Genomic DNA, 17602 nt, shown 5'->3' with positions numbered 1-17602 from the left:
CATATAGTATAATGACTAAAAGTAATTTAATGTTTTATAGTGAATCCTAATGTCCTCATAAATCAAAACTTTGTTGTTTTAATTACAGAGTACAAGAATGCAAAACCTCTGTGAAGTTAATCTTAGAATTTGTATTACTCCTATGTTCTCTTCACCTTAAATAGTTTCAATTTAGTAAAAATGTGTTTAGTAAAAATAATTTTAATTCAATAAAATAACTTTTTAATCAGTAAAAGTCAGTAAAATAAATGTTAACCAGTAAAAGTCAATAACTTCAAAGAGCAAAGATAAAAGATAATTAGTAAAAATAAGTTTTAATCAGAAAAACTGATTCTAGTTCAATAAAATTGATTTGAATTCAGTAAAGTAATAATTTCCAGTTTAACAAAATAAGATACGTGAAGAGAACGTGTCATATATGTAAAATACCTTCTTTTTTTTTTTTTTCATTTTAACTCGTTGGAAAAGGGGAAAAAACTCACTCCACCTCTTCCAACTTTGTTTTCATCACATCAATTTACAAAAAAACAAGCAATAGAAAATACACGTGCCATCACATAACTAAGTATTTCATGCCAAAATTTTGTTAAAAAAATTACTCCGTATTTAGTAAATATGTATGAAGTTAAAACACTAGTGATATATAGGGGAATTGCAAATAGATAATACACGTGCCATCACATAACTAAGAACGCACTATTTATCACGGAATTTTTCTTAAATAGATTTGTATGCCTTTAACATAAACTCCGTATGGTATCCTTTATAATTAGTTTTATCTTTTTTAAGGGATCATCTACAATTATTATTATTATTATTATTATTATTATTATTTTATTTATTTTATTTATTTTTTTTGAAGGAATCCTCTACAATAATGGTTTATTATTTGTAAAAAATCCTCTATAATAATTACAATCAGACAATATCTTTCAGATTATGGTTATATTAGATACTTATACATCTTTTTTGATACATAATCCTTCATCAATAATGAAATTCTACCCAAAGTCTATCCTAAGTACCCAATTATACTGTCATTTATTTAAAAAATATTTATTATTCTCACACTTGGAAAAGCAAATTTCACTCTTTGATACACAAAAACATAGAAAAATGAGCTCAAGATGAAATCTTGACCGTCCAAAAACGCGGGAAAACAATATACCCTTCCATTTCCCTTTATTTTTTATTAATTTAATTTAATTTAATTTATTTATTAAAAATAAAATAAAAATATGACAACCCAAAAGAAGCTGTGAAATTGTCAGTTATCTTACATTTCCTTCTTCTTCCTCCTCTTCTCCATACTTATTACAGTACCAACAACAACAACAACAACAATCACTTTCTCTCTCATCCATTTTCTCTCTCTAGAAAACCCACCATTTTCTCTCTCTAAAAAACCCTTTCACTTTCTCTCTCCAAAATGCCACCAAAGAAGCGTAGAAGTGAAGTTGAGGACCTCGCCGGAGAAGTGAAATCGGCCGTCGAAGTTCCGTCGCAAAGAAGGGTGACTCGGAGTTTGACTCGTGGTGACGCGGTCCCACCACCACCACCAACTCAGGGGGCTTCCAAGAGGAAAGGGAAGAAGGCCAAAACGACGGCTGAAGTGCCCAAAACGACGGCTGAAGAGGAGAAGAAGGATGAGACTGATGATACTGAGGAAGAAGAACCTGTTGTTGATGATGGTGATGCTGGTGCTTCTGGGTCTGGTTCTGCTGCTACTACTATCATCATTGAGCATCGGTATATCTTCTTCTTTAATTTTTCTCTCTTTTTTGTAAATTTTTCTGGGTTTTTGGAGATTTTTGTTTTAGGGGTTGATTTGTTTATGGAAGAAAGAAAATGGGTTTTAATTTTTCTGGGTTTTCTGTGGGTGAATTTTCTGGGTTTCTTTTTATTTTTTGAATGTGTGTGTTTATTTTCTGGGTTATAATTATATCTGGGTTTGTGTTTTTCAGTAAATTTTTTTTGGAATTTTTTGGGTTTGTATAAGGGTTTTAAAGATTTTCTCTCTCATCGTTTGTTTGGGTTAATAATTGAAGTTCTTTTGATGGTAATTGATTATGGAAGTTCTTGTCATTATTATCATATTAATTGTGAAATAATTGGTGAAATTTTGAAGAAAGTGGAGAATTGTGTTGTGTGTGCTACATTTTGTTATTTTTTGAGCCATTATTATCTGACATTTTTTGTTGTATCTTCTGTACTGTGTTCTTTTGACTATTTGGAATGTTGGTGCATAATTTACGTTTTAATAATGTGTTAATATAAGATACAAATAGTAAATGAGTACAGTAGTGTTTTCGGGATTATCTAAATGGGTGAATTTAGATGAATTTTGTGTCACTCGACTTCTTGAATTTGCACATGGTTTTTGCTTGATACCTTTCTTCATTATAATTATTAATGGATCTGCTTCGAAATTCAATTTACAATGTATTTTGGAGTTGTGTTTCAACATTTGACAAGTATGCACGAATTTGTATCAAGGGCTTTGTGATAATGTGGACTCACATTCTGCTAGTTACATCATTAGGGTAGTGAGAATGTTCCTGAAATTGTGCTTTTGGTTTACATTATTTGGAAAAGATGTGTTGGGGTGAGGGTAAACAAGATGTTTTGGTGGTGATAAAATGTATGTATGCTATATGATGGCAAAGGCGGGAATGTGGGATAACTATTCTCATTAAGTCATTAGAAGAGAATCTTTGAGATCCTGTGCACGAGCTGATTTTCATTAAGAAAAACAACTTATGGAAAGAATTTTGCTTGGAAGATTTGAAACACGTCTGATTTTAGTGTATTATACTCGAGTTTAAGCTTGTCCACATAAGACATCATTTACTATTTGCGTTTATAGTTCCCAAATTCTGAAGAACTTTCTGTAAGATTGCATAAGATAAAAGTTTGCTTTGTGCTCTGATCGAGTCTTAGATTGCATGGTGGTCTGTGAATTCAACTTTCATCTGATTGGGATGTTGTATGCCTTCATCGACTAATTACATCTTGTTTATTTGTTTCGTTATTGTCATTTGAACTTTGAAAAGCTGAAAGCTGTGCCTAGTTACTCATATCAAATTGACTAGCCAGTGGTTATTTTTGCTTTTATTTTAAGCAAGAATGTTAGTTTGCTAACTCGCCCCAGTAGCCTTTATGCCTTCGTTTCTTCAGCAGAAATATTTAGGAGGGATAGTGAGACAACCTGCAAGGCTTGTTCAAGTGTATACATTAAATTTCACATGCTCATACTGATTATTAAATCTTATTAGCATGACAGATATTTCTTCTGATGCAGATGTTCAACTGTTGAAGTGCATTTTCTTGGCTTTTGCCAGTCATTTTAATATCAGATGAAATCAGTGCTTATGTTTTATGGAGGTGCCTCTAATATAACAAATGTGGACTTGTTTGCTTCAGTTTTACTCAATTGTTTCTCCTTTTTGCTGTTGCAGTAAGCAATGTGGGTCATTCAAAACCAGGGCTAAAGAAGTGCAAACAGGCTTAAAGAAGGGTTTACCTGGTACCAGAGTCCTGGTTAACCCTAAGAAGGTTAGTTTAAAATTTATCTTGTTCAGTTTTCCCTATTTTTGCATTGTGAAAGTTCATCCTTTGATTGTGTACACCTTACTTCTTACACAATATCATTACAACAACCTTGAACGGGATAAAAGGATGCCAAATGCCATGCAATTGTGTAGAAGTTCTTAGATAGTGAGTTGTGATAGGTCTGAGCATGCTTTTAAAATATTGACATCATGCTTATATCAGAGTACATGCCTTTAAATGGCGCAGATTTAGGCTAAATTGCATATTATGTAAAGCAAATGAGGCAATATTGATAAACTTGGCCGTTTTGATTCCCTGAGCTATAAAATGAAAGTTTTTATTTATAATTTAATATGGTGTCTTCTGTCTTTATGTCCACTTTAATATCCCCTGCCCCCCTCCCTTCTTTAATGCTTAGAAAGTTAAAAGGCTTGACTATTAATTAAGGCTGTACTAGCCCCCTGCTTTGAGAACTGATGTCATGCTTTAAAATGAGAGGGGTGGGAATAACTGATAATGCCATGTTAGTTCCTATTCTTATACTCAATAGTCTCTCTGAAATATCGACTTTTTTCTTTCGTTTCAGCCAAGGAAAGGTTGTTTTGAGATTCGGGCGGAGGGTGAGAATGAACAGATATTCGTCAGTCTTCTGGTAAGCTTCAAGTGCATGCAATGTTATTTCAATCTTACTTGCTTTATTAGTACTCCTATGTCATCATGCTGGTCCTAAGTATAACTGTTATACTTGAGCCGTTGAGTGAAGGCATGCATTATTGTATATTGCTTGTAAACACTTGATTGATGGTTTGGTTTACTGGATGTATTAATTGCAGGATATGAAGAGGCCATTTCAACCAATGAAGGATCTAGACATGCAGGAAGTCATCACAGACATCATCGAAAAGATTCAGGGTTGAAGGTTGGTGTGAACCTGTGCTAAGCTGAGAGAGCTTCATTCTTTTGTGGTATCTGAGAACATTTGCTAAAATGTCAGCAGTGAACCATATTGCTTAAACTAGATCATTCTAGTAGTATTTCGTAAACCTAGAAACTAGATATTACAATTGATGTAACAGGGTTAGTACTCTTGGTAAACTTATATCTCATTTCAAAACTGTACACAGGTGCTAGCGTGATCACTGATTAGTCACTCTGATCAGGGCTTAAACTCAACTTATCTGATGATTCTGATCATCACATTTCTGCTATGGAAATTATTGTAGCTAGCTGGTTTTCTCTACACAGGCTCTACTTGTGGTTTCATTTTGATGTGTGAGATTTTTATGTGATTTTGATCCTGCATATATCTTGTTCTGAGCACGTCTCATTCGTGCTTGTTTCTCATTCGTTAATGGCTTAATATGGATAAGCAGGTACCATTTCTTCCCGTGAGGTTTACGACTCTCAATTGAAGATATGTGAATTTAATTTATTTATTTATTCGTAATCAGGTTTGTTGTTTTATTCATATGAATCTTCTACTCCTGCTGAAAATATAAGTTGTCCTGCTATTCATATGTACTCTTATATTAGGACTTTGTGTATACATTTTGGAGTTGAAAGTTAATGCTAATCTACCATTCAAAGCTATTAGATGATAGTACTGTGGCTTTGCTGCTAGCAATCTTTTTCAAAGCTCTCAAGCCTTACTGCTACAGTGCTACTTAATTTGTTGAGTTTAAGTGCATTCCAAAAGCAGCTGCAAATTTGTGAAAGAAACGTACTTAATTTGTTGAGTTTAAGTGCATTCCTAAAGTTGCCATACTTGCCAAAGTATGGAAAGGTGTCCAAATAGAGTTTGGATGATCGGAGTCTCAATGAAGATCTAATGCAACAAAATACTCTGTAGTAGCTTTCTCTGCTTCATGCATTAGCATAGATAGCATATTACAGGATTTTGAATCAGACTTCATAGTAATGATGAGTTATTTCAAAGAAAACGAACGAAGATATTAGAAAGGCCGCATTTAATTTGAGATAATCCGAATCACTGAATAAACACTGGAAATTCAGCAGTTATGATCAAACTAAGTTGTTGTCACCCCACAATCAATAAACTAAACCATACGAATCAGGATATTAACTAATATGAGTACTTGTTAATTAAAAACAAGATAAATTTGCAGTAACAATTAGAGATCGAAGTGAATCCAACATAAAAGCGCGATTATTCCAAGTTTAGAAATATATCAAAGATTTACCCTAAGAGTAATAAGACTAATAACTCAAGTTTTTAAGGCATTCCTGGCAAGTAATTCTTGTACAATCTCCAAAAAGAGGGGTTTCTTAGAACTGAGAGAAAATAAAATGATTCTAATAAGTAAAATTTTGTAGCACTAATATCACAAATTCACAATTTAAGATAACATCATGCATGCACAAATCCCACAGTTGAGGCACTAAGATATATTCAATGAATTACTGTTCGACAGAGTGGAAAATGTTGCAATAAAAATTTCCAGTGGTCTCATTTTTTATATATGTATCATCAAATTCTTGGATTTGAGCTTCCAAGCAAGACACATCTATCGGGAAGGAAATTGGGCAGCAGACTATGTTGACTCTTTCGGCTATTCTACTCCGACTCACCAAGATATAGATCTATTTTTAGATAGTAAATTTTCTTATTTTTTACTCCTTGTAGTTTAGGTTATGGTCTTGTGAGAAGACGTACCTAATCTCCTTCATGTATCTTACTTTTTACAAAAATACTCCATATTATGTAGTACTTCGTATTAACCTTTTAATTTGTAAATTACCACCCAAAAATAGGTCCATTTTCTAAATAACCACCCATTAAAAATTTTATTTTAAAATACCACCCCTTAAATTAATTATTTACTCAGATTACCACCCTTTTTAAATTTCCGGTGGAAATAAGGGGAGTGGGGCCCACAGTTGTTACTTCCCTCCTTAATTTTTTTCTTTTTCCTCGACTTCACTATTGTAAGCTACAGTAGTTAATTCCCTCTTTCAATTCTCTCATTCTCTCATTCAATTTTCTTCTGCAAAATCACCCAGCTCTATAAATTCTCACCCACCATTGAGATTAGGATTGAGAAATAGAGATTAAACCCTAAATCTGTTTTAGTTCATTTGAAACCCACCATTTTAATTGGGGTTTTGCGAGGAGCTTGTTTGCGAAATTCGCCATCTTTAGGGCGTTTTGCTGGGGACCACGTGCTGAGTTCATCACCTGACATTGGTAGCTGTCAATGGCGACATCAGAGGTAAGCAATTTAGATCCTTTTCATAAATGTTGTATGTTGTTGGTTGGTGATGGTAGAATTGCAATTTTGTTGAAATTTAGGGTTGAATTGTTCTGTAATTTTTGTTGAATTCTTTAATTGAAGTCAATTATTGTTTAATTGTTGGGTAATTGTTTAAGAATAGATGTGAATTAGGGAATGTGTTTATTGCTGCTGTGTGTATTGGTTGTAGTAAAGAATTCATTTTTGATTAGTTGTCTTAAATATGGTATTACATGCACAGATTGCTGCTCAATTAGTTGATGTTAAGGTTAGGTTAGGGGGACAGTTTGTGAATAAAAAAATAAGGGGGAAGACTTTGTGTGGGTATGAGGGTGGCTGGGAATATTGGAGGTATAAGTGCAAAGTGAAGGACATGTCAGTGGATTTGCTTAGGGAATCTTGTATATGGGGGTTTGTGAAGCTAGATCTGCATGTGCCAAACCCATGGAAAATTTGGTACAAAGAAAAGGGCAAAACTTGGTCAAATGGCAAAAAAGAAATTCTTGGTGTAGATGATGTAAAGGGCTTTTTGGAGACAAAAACAAGGAGTGGGTTTGTTGTACTTTACAGTACTGCCCAAGTACCCAGCAATGTTCAACCCACCCAAAATAGAAAAACCAAACCTGAGAAGCCCACTGAACTCAGAAGAAGCCCTAGGTTTAAGTTGAATGTGGAAAATGCAGATAAGGTTGTAGGGCAGACTGAAGAGGGAGGTGCATCTGAGAGTGTGAGTGTGAAAGGGAAGAAATCAACAAGGAAGAGATTGTTCTCTGAGAGTGACAAAGGGAAGAAAAAGCAAGGGGAAGAGGAAGGTATTTCTGGGATAAACACAATTAAGGGAAAGGGAAAGTGTGCAGCAAAGGGTGGTAGAAAGAAGAAGACAGGGAGGGAGGTTGAGTTGGAAGCAGAAGCTGGATCTGGCTCCTCCAGCTCTGATAGCTATGACACTGATAGCTCCTCCAGCTCTGATAGCTATGACACTGATCCTGATTGGGATATAGGGGAAGACAAGGGATTAGATGAGGATGCTGACCTTGCAGAAGATCTGGACAACACTGTCCAGAACATAATTAATGAAGTCAATGCTGATTTGGAGGGAGTTCAAGATCAGAGAGAGGATGATGGGCAGAACAATGAGCACTTCATTGAGAGTGAATTGCTGACCAAAGAAGTGAATCTGCAGAGGGAGTTCAGTTCTGATTCTGAGCAGTTGGACATCCCTAAGTGTTCTGATGATGAAGAAGACAAGCATCCATGGTTTCATGCCTCAACAGACTTCAAGAAACCTATTGACTTGCTGAAAGGACAGAAGTTTATCAACTGTAAACTGCTTAGGAGAGCATTGAGGATCCATGCAGTGGAGAACAGATATGAGTATTGGTATTTGCACAATGACAGCAACAAGATAACCATCCAGTGTAGGAGAAGATGTCAGTGCAAATGGAATGCTAAGAAGTGTAGGCTTCCACAATGTACTTGTGTTGGTGGGAGGAGATGTCATTTTAAGGTGGTTGCAAGGAGATCTGTCAACCAAGATTACTGGCAAATTAAGAGTCTAAATCTGAAGCATAGGTGTGTGAGGGTTAGAAGCAATCTCAACCTAACTGCTGAGTTCCTAGCAGACAAGTATCTTGAGGATTGGAGAACTGACCCAGGTTGGAAGCTTAAGGGTTTCATTAGGAGGGTGTTAGTTGATCTTGGCATAGAGATCACTTACAGCAAGGCTTGGATGGCTAGGGCAAGAGCTAAGCTACTGATTTATGGCTCAGCATCACAACAATATGCCAGAGTTTGGGACTATGGCAAGGCTCTCATGAAGTACAACCCTGGGACACAATGCAATGTTGTAGTGGATGGGATTGAGCAACCTGAGCCCCCATTGTTCCTTAGGATGTTTGTATGCCTAGCTCCTATGGCAAAGGGGTTCTTGTCTGGCTGTAGACCATTAATAGGGGTTGATGGTTGCCATCTTAAGGGTCCATACCCTGGGCAGATACTTGTTGCAGTAGGGAAGGATGGCAACAACAACATTTTTCCAATTGCATGGGCAACCTGTGAAGTAGAGAACACTGAGACATGGGTGTGGTTCCTAGATAGCTTGATGAAGTCTTTGAAAGATGAAAATGAAGGCCTTGGATTTACCTTTATGTCAGATAGGCAGAAGGTGATGCATTATTTTCATTTTCATTTTCATTTCCTTTTTCCTTGACAGTTTTTGCTAAGTAATTTTCTTTTTTCTTTCTTTCTCACAAATGAATTAATTTTGATTTGGTAACAGGGGTTGTTAGAAGCTTTCAAGCAAGTTGTCCCAAATGCTGACACAAGATATTGTGTCAGACACATTTGGGCCAACTTCAAGCTGCAATTTAGTGGAGCAACATTCAAACAGCTGTTCTGGGCAGCAGCAAGAGCTACAACACAGGTATGCTATTTTTTTTTTCTTTCCTTTCTCACAAATGATTTTTTTTTTCCTGTCCTTTCTCACAACACAGGTATGCTATGCATACTTAGTTGCCAGTGCCTACATCTGATTGTGTGAATCAGTTTCACTGTGTGTGAGTGTGTGTGGCTGTATGTGAGTGTGTCTGAGTTTATTTCAGTAAGTGTGTCTGAGTTTATTTCAGTGAGTGTGTGTGACTGTATGTGGCTGTGAGTGAGTGTGTGTGACTGTTATGTGCTGAAGCTGTCACTGTTCTGTGCTGCTCAAGTTGTTAAAATAGGTTGGGTATGTGTTGCTGAATCTGTCTCTATGTGTTCCTGTCTATTTTTCTAGTTCGGTTTTGAAGTGGCAATGGAGTCAATAAGGTTCTTGTCTGAGGATGCATTTGAATACCTAGCTGATATCCCTGTTGAGCATTGGTCTAGACATGCTTTTATTTCATTTCCAAAGTCAAACACGTTGCTCAACAATGTTTGTGAGACTTTTAATGCTGTCATCAAAGAAGCTAGAGATAAGCCCATTTTGACTCAGATGGAATGGCTTAGGAGGTATATGATGAAAAGAAACAATGAAAAATGGGAAAGTTATCAAAAAATGGAGGGAAAAGTAGTTCCATATGTGAAAAAGGCATTCAAAAGAATTGAACCAGCAGTTAGGCATTGCATTGTCCAAGTTTCTAGAGGTGACACATATGAAGTTGAGTTGAATTCTGACATAGTGAAAGTGGACCTTAATAAAGGAACATGCACTTGCTACCATTAGGAGCTAACTGGAATCCCTTGTGTCCATGCATATGCATGCATCATGGACAAAAGGGCAGACCCAGAAGAGTATGTGGACAGTGCTTACTTTGTGTCCACATGCATGTTAGCATATAGGTATGAGGTTGCCCCTATGCCTGGTCCAAAGCATTGGGATAAAGTTAAGCTAAGGGAGCCACTACCACCAGCCATCAGAGTGCAACCTGGGAGGCCTAAGAGCTAAAAAAGGAAGTTAGAACAGGGAGAAGTGGTGGGGCAGAGCCAGCAACAAGAAAAACCATTGAAGAGAAGGGCAACATGTAAGAACTATGGCCAACTAGGACACTATGCTAAGACTTGCAAAAACCCAAGTGTCACACCAGTTACTGTATCATCCCCCAAGAAAGAAGGTGGCAGGCCTCATTTGAACACTCACTGGGTGAATGACCAAAGAAAGAAGAAAGCAGAAAGGGCCTCAAGGAAGGTAAAGAACACAAATTCCTGAAATTTTTGGTTATTTTCATTGAGTTAAACCCTATCCCTAATTTCTGATCATGTCCTGCAGACTGCTCTTGGAGGCACACCTGGACCACATAGTATAGGCAGCAAGAAATTTCCCCAGGAAGAGCAAAGGAAGAAGCAACAGTAGAGTCAACAGAGTGAGCAGCTCAGTCAGCACAGTCAGCAGAGTCAGCAGCAACCTCAGCAGCAAACTCAGCAGACCCAGGCTTCAATTACAACTGCTGCCACAGCCTATTCAAGGGAATTTGAGCCACCAAGAAGCAAGTTGCATGTTATTAGGATGACTAGAGATTAGATATGTTTGAACAGAACCCTAGTTGAAAAATGTGAAGACTTTTTTTAAGTAGTTGAACAATGTTAAGTTTTTTTTTTTTTTTTTTTTTTTTTTTTTTTTTTTTGTACTCCAACAATGATGAATGCCTTTGTTTCAATGTTTTGCAATACCCAATGAATACTTGTGGAATGCATTGGCAAGATATTAAGTATTTTCTGTCTCACTTTTTTTGTTGTATATATCATTTAAGTCATGATCCAAGCACAACTCATGGCAAGTATAATATTGAAACCAAAATAAGTTGCATACCAAAATAACAAGTTTCATTCATTACTACATAAAATAGCCACTACAAATGTCAGAGGAAATCACTACATCTCCCACTTAAACCAGCTTATTAATTACAACACAACCTAGAACTAAAAAGACTAGACACATAACAACTACAACAACCAGGAGCCTGCTGTCAGAACCACCATTACTGTTGATCATCTTCTTCCTGTCACCATTCAGAGCCTTGCATTTCAACCTCATAGTATCAACCTCATTAAGCAAGCATCTTCTTTGGGCAGTTAAATCATCAACCTGAACTTTGAGAGTGTTCACTTCACCCTTCATCAGTTTTTTGTCAAGCAACAATTGGTTAATCACATCTTTCTGCCAATCAGTCCCCTCACTGTCCACCCATTCAAAACACTTACAGCCCCTAGTTTCAGTGTTAGGGTCATAGAACTTGCAAGCCTTGAATTTCCTGCCAGGGTTAGTAGTAGTCCAAGATGTCAACTTTGCAAAAGGCAAGCCACAGTTGCATTTCTTCTGATTTGTGGGAGATATGTTATTCTAAGACATGATTACACCTGAAATGATCATAAAACAAGTCAGATAAAACAACAACAAACAACCAAGTACACAACAACTACTTAATCACACCTATTCATTGTGGTGGTTTACCACATAGTCAGGGTAACCAGGTGGTGGCCAAGTCCCATTTTGCTTCATCCTGTACTCAATGATACAGTCAGCCAAGAAGCCAGGGTCATCTGTGCTTCCAACATGTATGGTGTAAAATTCCTCATTAGGCAACCTCCTAAACATCTTGAACAAATCTCCATCATCTTCTAAAGTCCTATACTTTCCTTTATATATGTATTGGAATATGGGGTACACATACTCAATTGATCCTTCTATAGGGTCATCCATAACACGAAGTTGATCTTCGAATGCTATTGCCGTATCTTGTAAATTATTTTTCCCAATCTCATACTCAAGGTCAATTACAATACTCATATACTTAAATCTGAGAACCTTCTTATTCTCTTCCATTTCTGCCACAATAATTACAACAGCAAATAAACATAAAGGCTTAACACATGCTTCAATCAACACTAGCATGAAAAATTGCAAACAAAGTATATACAAAATTAGCAGTAACTCAATGACATAATGTCAGTAACAAATAACCCACATTTCTGCCACAATAAGAACCCCCAATTCAAACAGAAAAGCACAATTGACTGTAGAACATGAACCCTAATTAAATAAAGACCCAATTTCCCCCAATTCAAATACAATTACAACCCTAATTTGCGAATAAATAAACCCTAATGAACAGTTCAATCAGTTTTCCCCAATGTGGGTGCAATAAGAACCCTAATTAAACCCTACATTTACAGATTTAAATACATTACCTGATGCGAATTAGCCTCTGAAATTTCTTGCCAAGCTTCTGCAATCAGTAAAATTCGTCAAATTTGGGTAGATTTTGGAGTAAAAATCGCAATAAATGGTTTGGAATTATGTTTTATATGACAAAATCGGGGGGTTTTCTTTTTAGAAGCATCAACTTGTCGTTACTAGCTGTTATGTGGGCCCCACTCCCCTTATTTCCACCGGAAATTTAAAAAGGGTGGTAATCTGAGTAAATAATTAATTTAAGGGGTGGTATTTTAAAATAAAATTTTTAATGGGTGGTTATTTAGAAAATGGACCTATTTTTGGGTGGTAATTTACAAATTTTCCTATATACTATTACATAGAATATTCATTTTTGGAGTAATTTGTTACGAGTATTAAGCTAAAAAAAATATATGACAAAATCATGCGAATTCATCAGTATATATAATATAATGAGTGTTAATTTTCAGTTATACTTAATTTATATCATTCCACCACTTTTCTAATATGTTCAAAATATAGAAATATTTAATTTTTTTTATTTTCCTTTTTTAACTGGCAATCAATATAAGTGTCTTGATGCGTATATCGTTCACAGAAAGTGAACTAACATTTTAATTCACCAAGATATCCTAACAACATGCAATGACATTTACCAAAGAATTGAATACTCTTCTATACATCTTTCATTTTCCTTACCTCATTACTCCTTTGGACATAAAACCCCAATAGATGGAAAATCAAAACACATGCAATGACATTCAAATTAAACTTTAATGTGATAATGTCAATTAACTTGCTAGTTAAGTTATAGGTAATGTGCCAATGCTACCAAACCCATAACACCAGTAACCACACCCCTAGCAACACTCAACCTTGCACCGCCATTCTTATGTGGGACCGACTTAGCAGGCGCCTCCTTGTCGGCTTCGTCCGCTAGTGGGGCCGGTCCTGGGGCCGGCCCACTAGCCGGAGCCGGAGAAGGGCCTTCACTATCGGCCCTAGGACTATCCGCAGAACAACCATCATCATCATCCCCAGAGGGGCCAGGGGCGGGGGCCTCCACCGTCTTAGGTGGTGGAGCGGCCGTAGGAGGAGGAGGGGTTGCTGTAGGGCTGCTAGATGGCGCGGTGGGAGGTCCTTGTTCAAGGCCAGGAGTAACAATAGGCTTACTAATTTGAATCACGGAAATGTGGAAAGGTTGAGAAGCTAACACTTTCACCATCTTAGAGTCTTGTGGGGCCCCCTTCACCGTTGAGCCGAAGACGATATCCCCGCCGGACTTGGAGATGTTTAGGAGTCCTTGCCCTCCGTCGGTTTTCCCTGTTTGTTGGAAGAGGTTGGTTGCTTTGACTGACTTGCCATCCAAGTTACCTAATTTTATGCTATCATAATAGTCAAGGATGACGTGGGTGGCAAGTATGTACCCTAGGGTTGTTTGTGGTACGCTTGTGAGGGGTCCCACGGCTGAGTTGTCAACAACGAGGACGGTGACCGTGCCTTGCTTGTTGATTCCGGCCGCCACACCGGTTTTGGTTAGGAGGTTATTGAAGGTGCTAAATTGTGGATGTTGGTCTAGGAAATAAGTTATGTTAAAGGCATATATTGAGGTGGTTGTTGAGAAAAAAATAATTGAGATTAAGAGGATAATATTAGATGCCTTGAGATTCATCTTTGAAATTGAAATAAAATTTAAAATGTTGTAATTCAATTTTCAAAGATGAATATATGTAATTATTGAATTATTATCCTCCTAGGTTAAAAACGTTTTTTATTCATGAAGAAAAATAAGAGCATGCATTATAAGTCTTTATAAAAAAAATTATATAGCCTTTTGTTGATGATCCGAATAAATTATATACTCTAATTATAGTTTTTTTTCCAACAATTTTGCATGGTCATTATTGTGTGTATGTCTATTTTCAAGCTATTTTAATGGTGAAAATTGATGTTCATCAAGGTAAGATAAGCCTATATTTAAAAATATAAGTACGTCTAATTATAGTTTTACTCATCAAAAATTTTCAATGTAATCATGAGATCAGTAAATTTACGAAATTCTATATATCTATTTAGTTATTTAAATTAAAATATATAGTCAATAAAACAGATTAGCATGTAGAGGCTTAATATAATTACGTTGATTATTTTACATAATTCTAGAAGCTCAATGACAACATTTTTGTCTTGATTGCATAGTTATGGGTCCGATTCTCATAACCCTAACTTAATGTTGGTGTAGGTTCGTTATTATAGTAATTGTTGTTTCTTATTACTTGTACTCTGTATGTAATACGACATTGCCAAAAGTAGTCAACAGTTGTAGTGTTATGATGGAGCTTACATAAGTGATACTCGTATGAAAAAATCCAAGTTACTCAACATGGTAACATTACTTGTTTATCTTAGCGATTTTGGGGTAAAAACACTAATGATTAGCATTTGTCCTAAAATATGCCAATTTTACTCTTTGATATGTGAACAACCTTTGTTCTAAGCAGCCTCTAAGTGATGTAATAATTGATTTCTATTTGCATTATTTGTGCTCCAGGTTTATATTCTTGTAACTAAACAAATAAACTACGCATTCACAATTCCCTCCAACAATTGTTGATTCTAATCTTTCATTGACCAAGACGATATATTTTAGGGTTTTTTTTTCCGGTATCTAAATCAATCAATGATTATATTATATATATATATATATATATATATATATATATATATATATATATATATATATATATATATATATATATATATATATATATATATATATATATATATATATATATATATATATATATATATACTTTTGATAATCTGATATGTATATAATGTATATCTGGTTAGAATTTAATAGTCTCTAAAATAAACTATATATACATATATACTCCATCAATCCTACCATTTAATTATGTTTCTACTTCTTATTTAATTAAGATGCATAATTTTCAAAAAAATCACACCTTAAGTAACTCATAGAATATGATCGATTCAGTGAAGATACGAAGTATATATAACTGTATAAGCAAAGATTCAATATCAACCCGATACATTGAATGTCTTCTAAGAGAGGCCTAACACATAGTCGATTATAATCACATATTTGTTTAATATAAAAGCAGAAAACAAGAAGAATAACAATCTAACTCTAACAAACTATGAATGATTGAATGTAGGTATGATGGTATGTATGTAATTAAAGGAACGTAACTAGTCAGTGTGCGAGCAATAGTATGAAGCTAAGCACAAATTTTGTAAATAATTATTCTTTTTTTAGGTAATAATCTATTAGATAGAAAAGTCTTTGTAACGGCAAGCATCTTGCCTAACAAAGAATTAGGGTATGTAATTGGGACAGAGAGAATACTCCATAACAATTATTTAAAATAGACAATGTATCTTGCCATTCCTCAAATTAATAAAAAAAGTATCTTACCAAAATCTTTGGTTAATACAAAGGTGAATAGTTGCCAAATATATATACTTGATGCTTGATCGTTAGCATGTCAAATTAAATGTTCAATACAGTTAATCAACAATTTAATATACTACCTCCGTTTCTTTCCAATTTATTGCAAGTAAAAAGAAACGGCGGATATAGTATATACTACTAGTCATTGATTTTACTAGATAGATATACTACTATATTTTTCAAAATTAAAATTAGCAGTGCTCATTATTGAGCTTTCTAGTATGCCCTTGTATATGAAAACTGATCTGTGTGTCGAGTAGATAGAAATTATTTATAAATTATTTGACTACATCATTATATTAGAAATTAAAATAGGGTTTGTAATAATACAAAGAATAATTCAAGATTGACATATAATTATATTAAATTGCTTAAACAATGTACCAAAGCACATCACTCTCTAATAATTCAATTATAAGTGAACAAAAAATAAAAAAATTATTAACTTACAAGAAATCAGAGAGTTTAATTCTTGCATCAATAAAAATCGAAAGAATTCATAGACAAAACGTACAGGACAATAATTTTTATACCTAAACCGTAACTATACTGTATTATTCTAGATAATGAAAGAAATTTAACCTAAACATTTATTTTGTTTAATGATTGATCTAACTCCTAATTAACACATACATGCTTCTTGCTCATCTAACATGCCATTGATCTTCTTCTCGAACTTTCAAATTTCTTACTATCCATACCATAATAAGTCTTCGCCGTCTTCTTCCTTAGTCGTGCTATAATTATAATAATCACTTTGTTTTCTTCAACAAACTTTCATCATTTCTTGAATTAGCAATCTCCTTCACTTGCTCTATCTTGTTATCTGTATTGAAATCATCTTTGTTCTTTATATGATCACCCATCTTTGGAGAAATATCATTTGGATTAGTACCCAAACTTTTGTATTCATTATTGATGCTCGATAAGTAGAGAGTGCAACACAAACTTTCGCCCAAACATTTATAGCATTTACTATTAGGGAAACTTATTACTAAGACATCCTCAAACTTACAATTCAATTCTTTGGGAGCAGTCATTCCTAAAAATGCACGGTATATATTTGAATTGGTTAAACTAAAAATAAAGAACGTATAAAAAATTTATGATTAGAGGAGTACGTACTAAATTTATAGCACTAAAAGAGTTATTAGGGTGGGATTTAAATTTTTTTTTTGGCTTAGGTAGTAATCCTAAGTAGAATTGAAATCGGATTATATATATTAGATAGATTATCATGAACTCACGACAAAGTCAAAATCAAATCAACTATCCATAAAATATATTTGAAATAACAAACTATACTTCAAGTCTTCAAATCAAATAGGTTTGGCATGCTTTGACTTACTACACACTATTCTTATTATTTGACAACTATCCATATAATATATTTGAAATAACAAACTATACTTAAAATAAAGGAAATTTTGTGAAAAACTACCTATTATAGTCCAGAATTTGCGAGAAACTACCTATTAAAAAAATGTTATAATTGACTACCTAATTTTTTAAAAATGTTGTAATTTACTACCTTATGCCGGATTATGAAGGAATTTAAACAAAATTCTCCGGCGTTGACTTGGTCACGTGACCATCACGTGACACTTAATGACCCTTTTCTTTCCCAAATTTTCTCACAATTTTCCCACGTGATGGTCACTAAGTGTCACG

At 34.8% G+C, this 17602-nt stretch overlaps 1 protein-coding gene across 1 annotated transcript; it reads left to right on the top strand.

Moving 5' to 3' along the window:
* Positions 1-1298: 1298 nt before the first annotated feature.
* On the top strand, positions 1299-4815 carry LOC145593097 (uncharacterized). Its single transcript, XM_081649606.1, has 4 exons — positions 1299-1749; positions 3459-3555; positions 4139-4204; positions 4386-4815. Exons 1-4 carry the CDS (start codon positions 1430-1432, stop codon positions 4467-4469), a joined length of 567 nt encoding a protein of 188 aa, XP_081505732.1. The 5' UTR covers positions 1299-1429; the 3' UTR covers positions 4470-4815.
* Positions 4816-17602: the final 12787 nt, after the last annotated feature.

Source organism: Chenopodium album, chromosome 18 (genome assembly GCF_948465745.1).
Source record: "Chenopodium album chromosome 18, dcCheAlbu1.1, whole genome shotgun sequence".
Lineage (NCBI taxonomy): Eukaryota > Viridiplantae > Streptophyta > Magnoliopsida > Caryophyllales > Amaranthaceae > Chenopodium > Chenopodium album.
This window is presented reverse-complemented; position numbering and strand designations above follow the sequence as displayed.

What these genes read in the sequence shown, in the direction of transcription:
- LOC145593097 (XM_081649606.1), top strand. Translation starts at nt 1,430, where the DNA reads ATGCCACCAAAGAAGCGTAGAAGTGAAGTTGAGGACCTCGCCGGAGAA. An exon ending in TCCTGGTTAACCCTAAGAAG is followed by an intron (nt 3,556 to 4,138) that starts GTTAGTTTAAAA and finishes CTTTCGTTTCAG; the next exon opens with CCAAGGAAAGGTTGTTTTGA. An exon ending in AGATATTCGTCAGTCTTCTG is followed by an intron (nt 4,205 to 4,385) that starts GTAAGCTTCAAG and finishes TATTAATTGCAG; the next exon opens with GATATGAAGAGGCCATTTCA.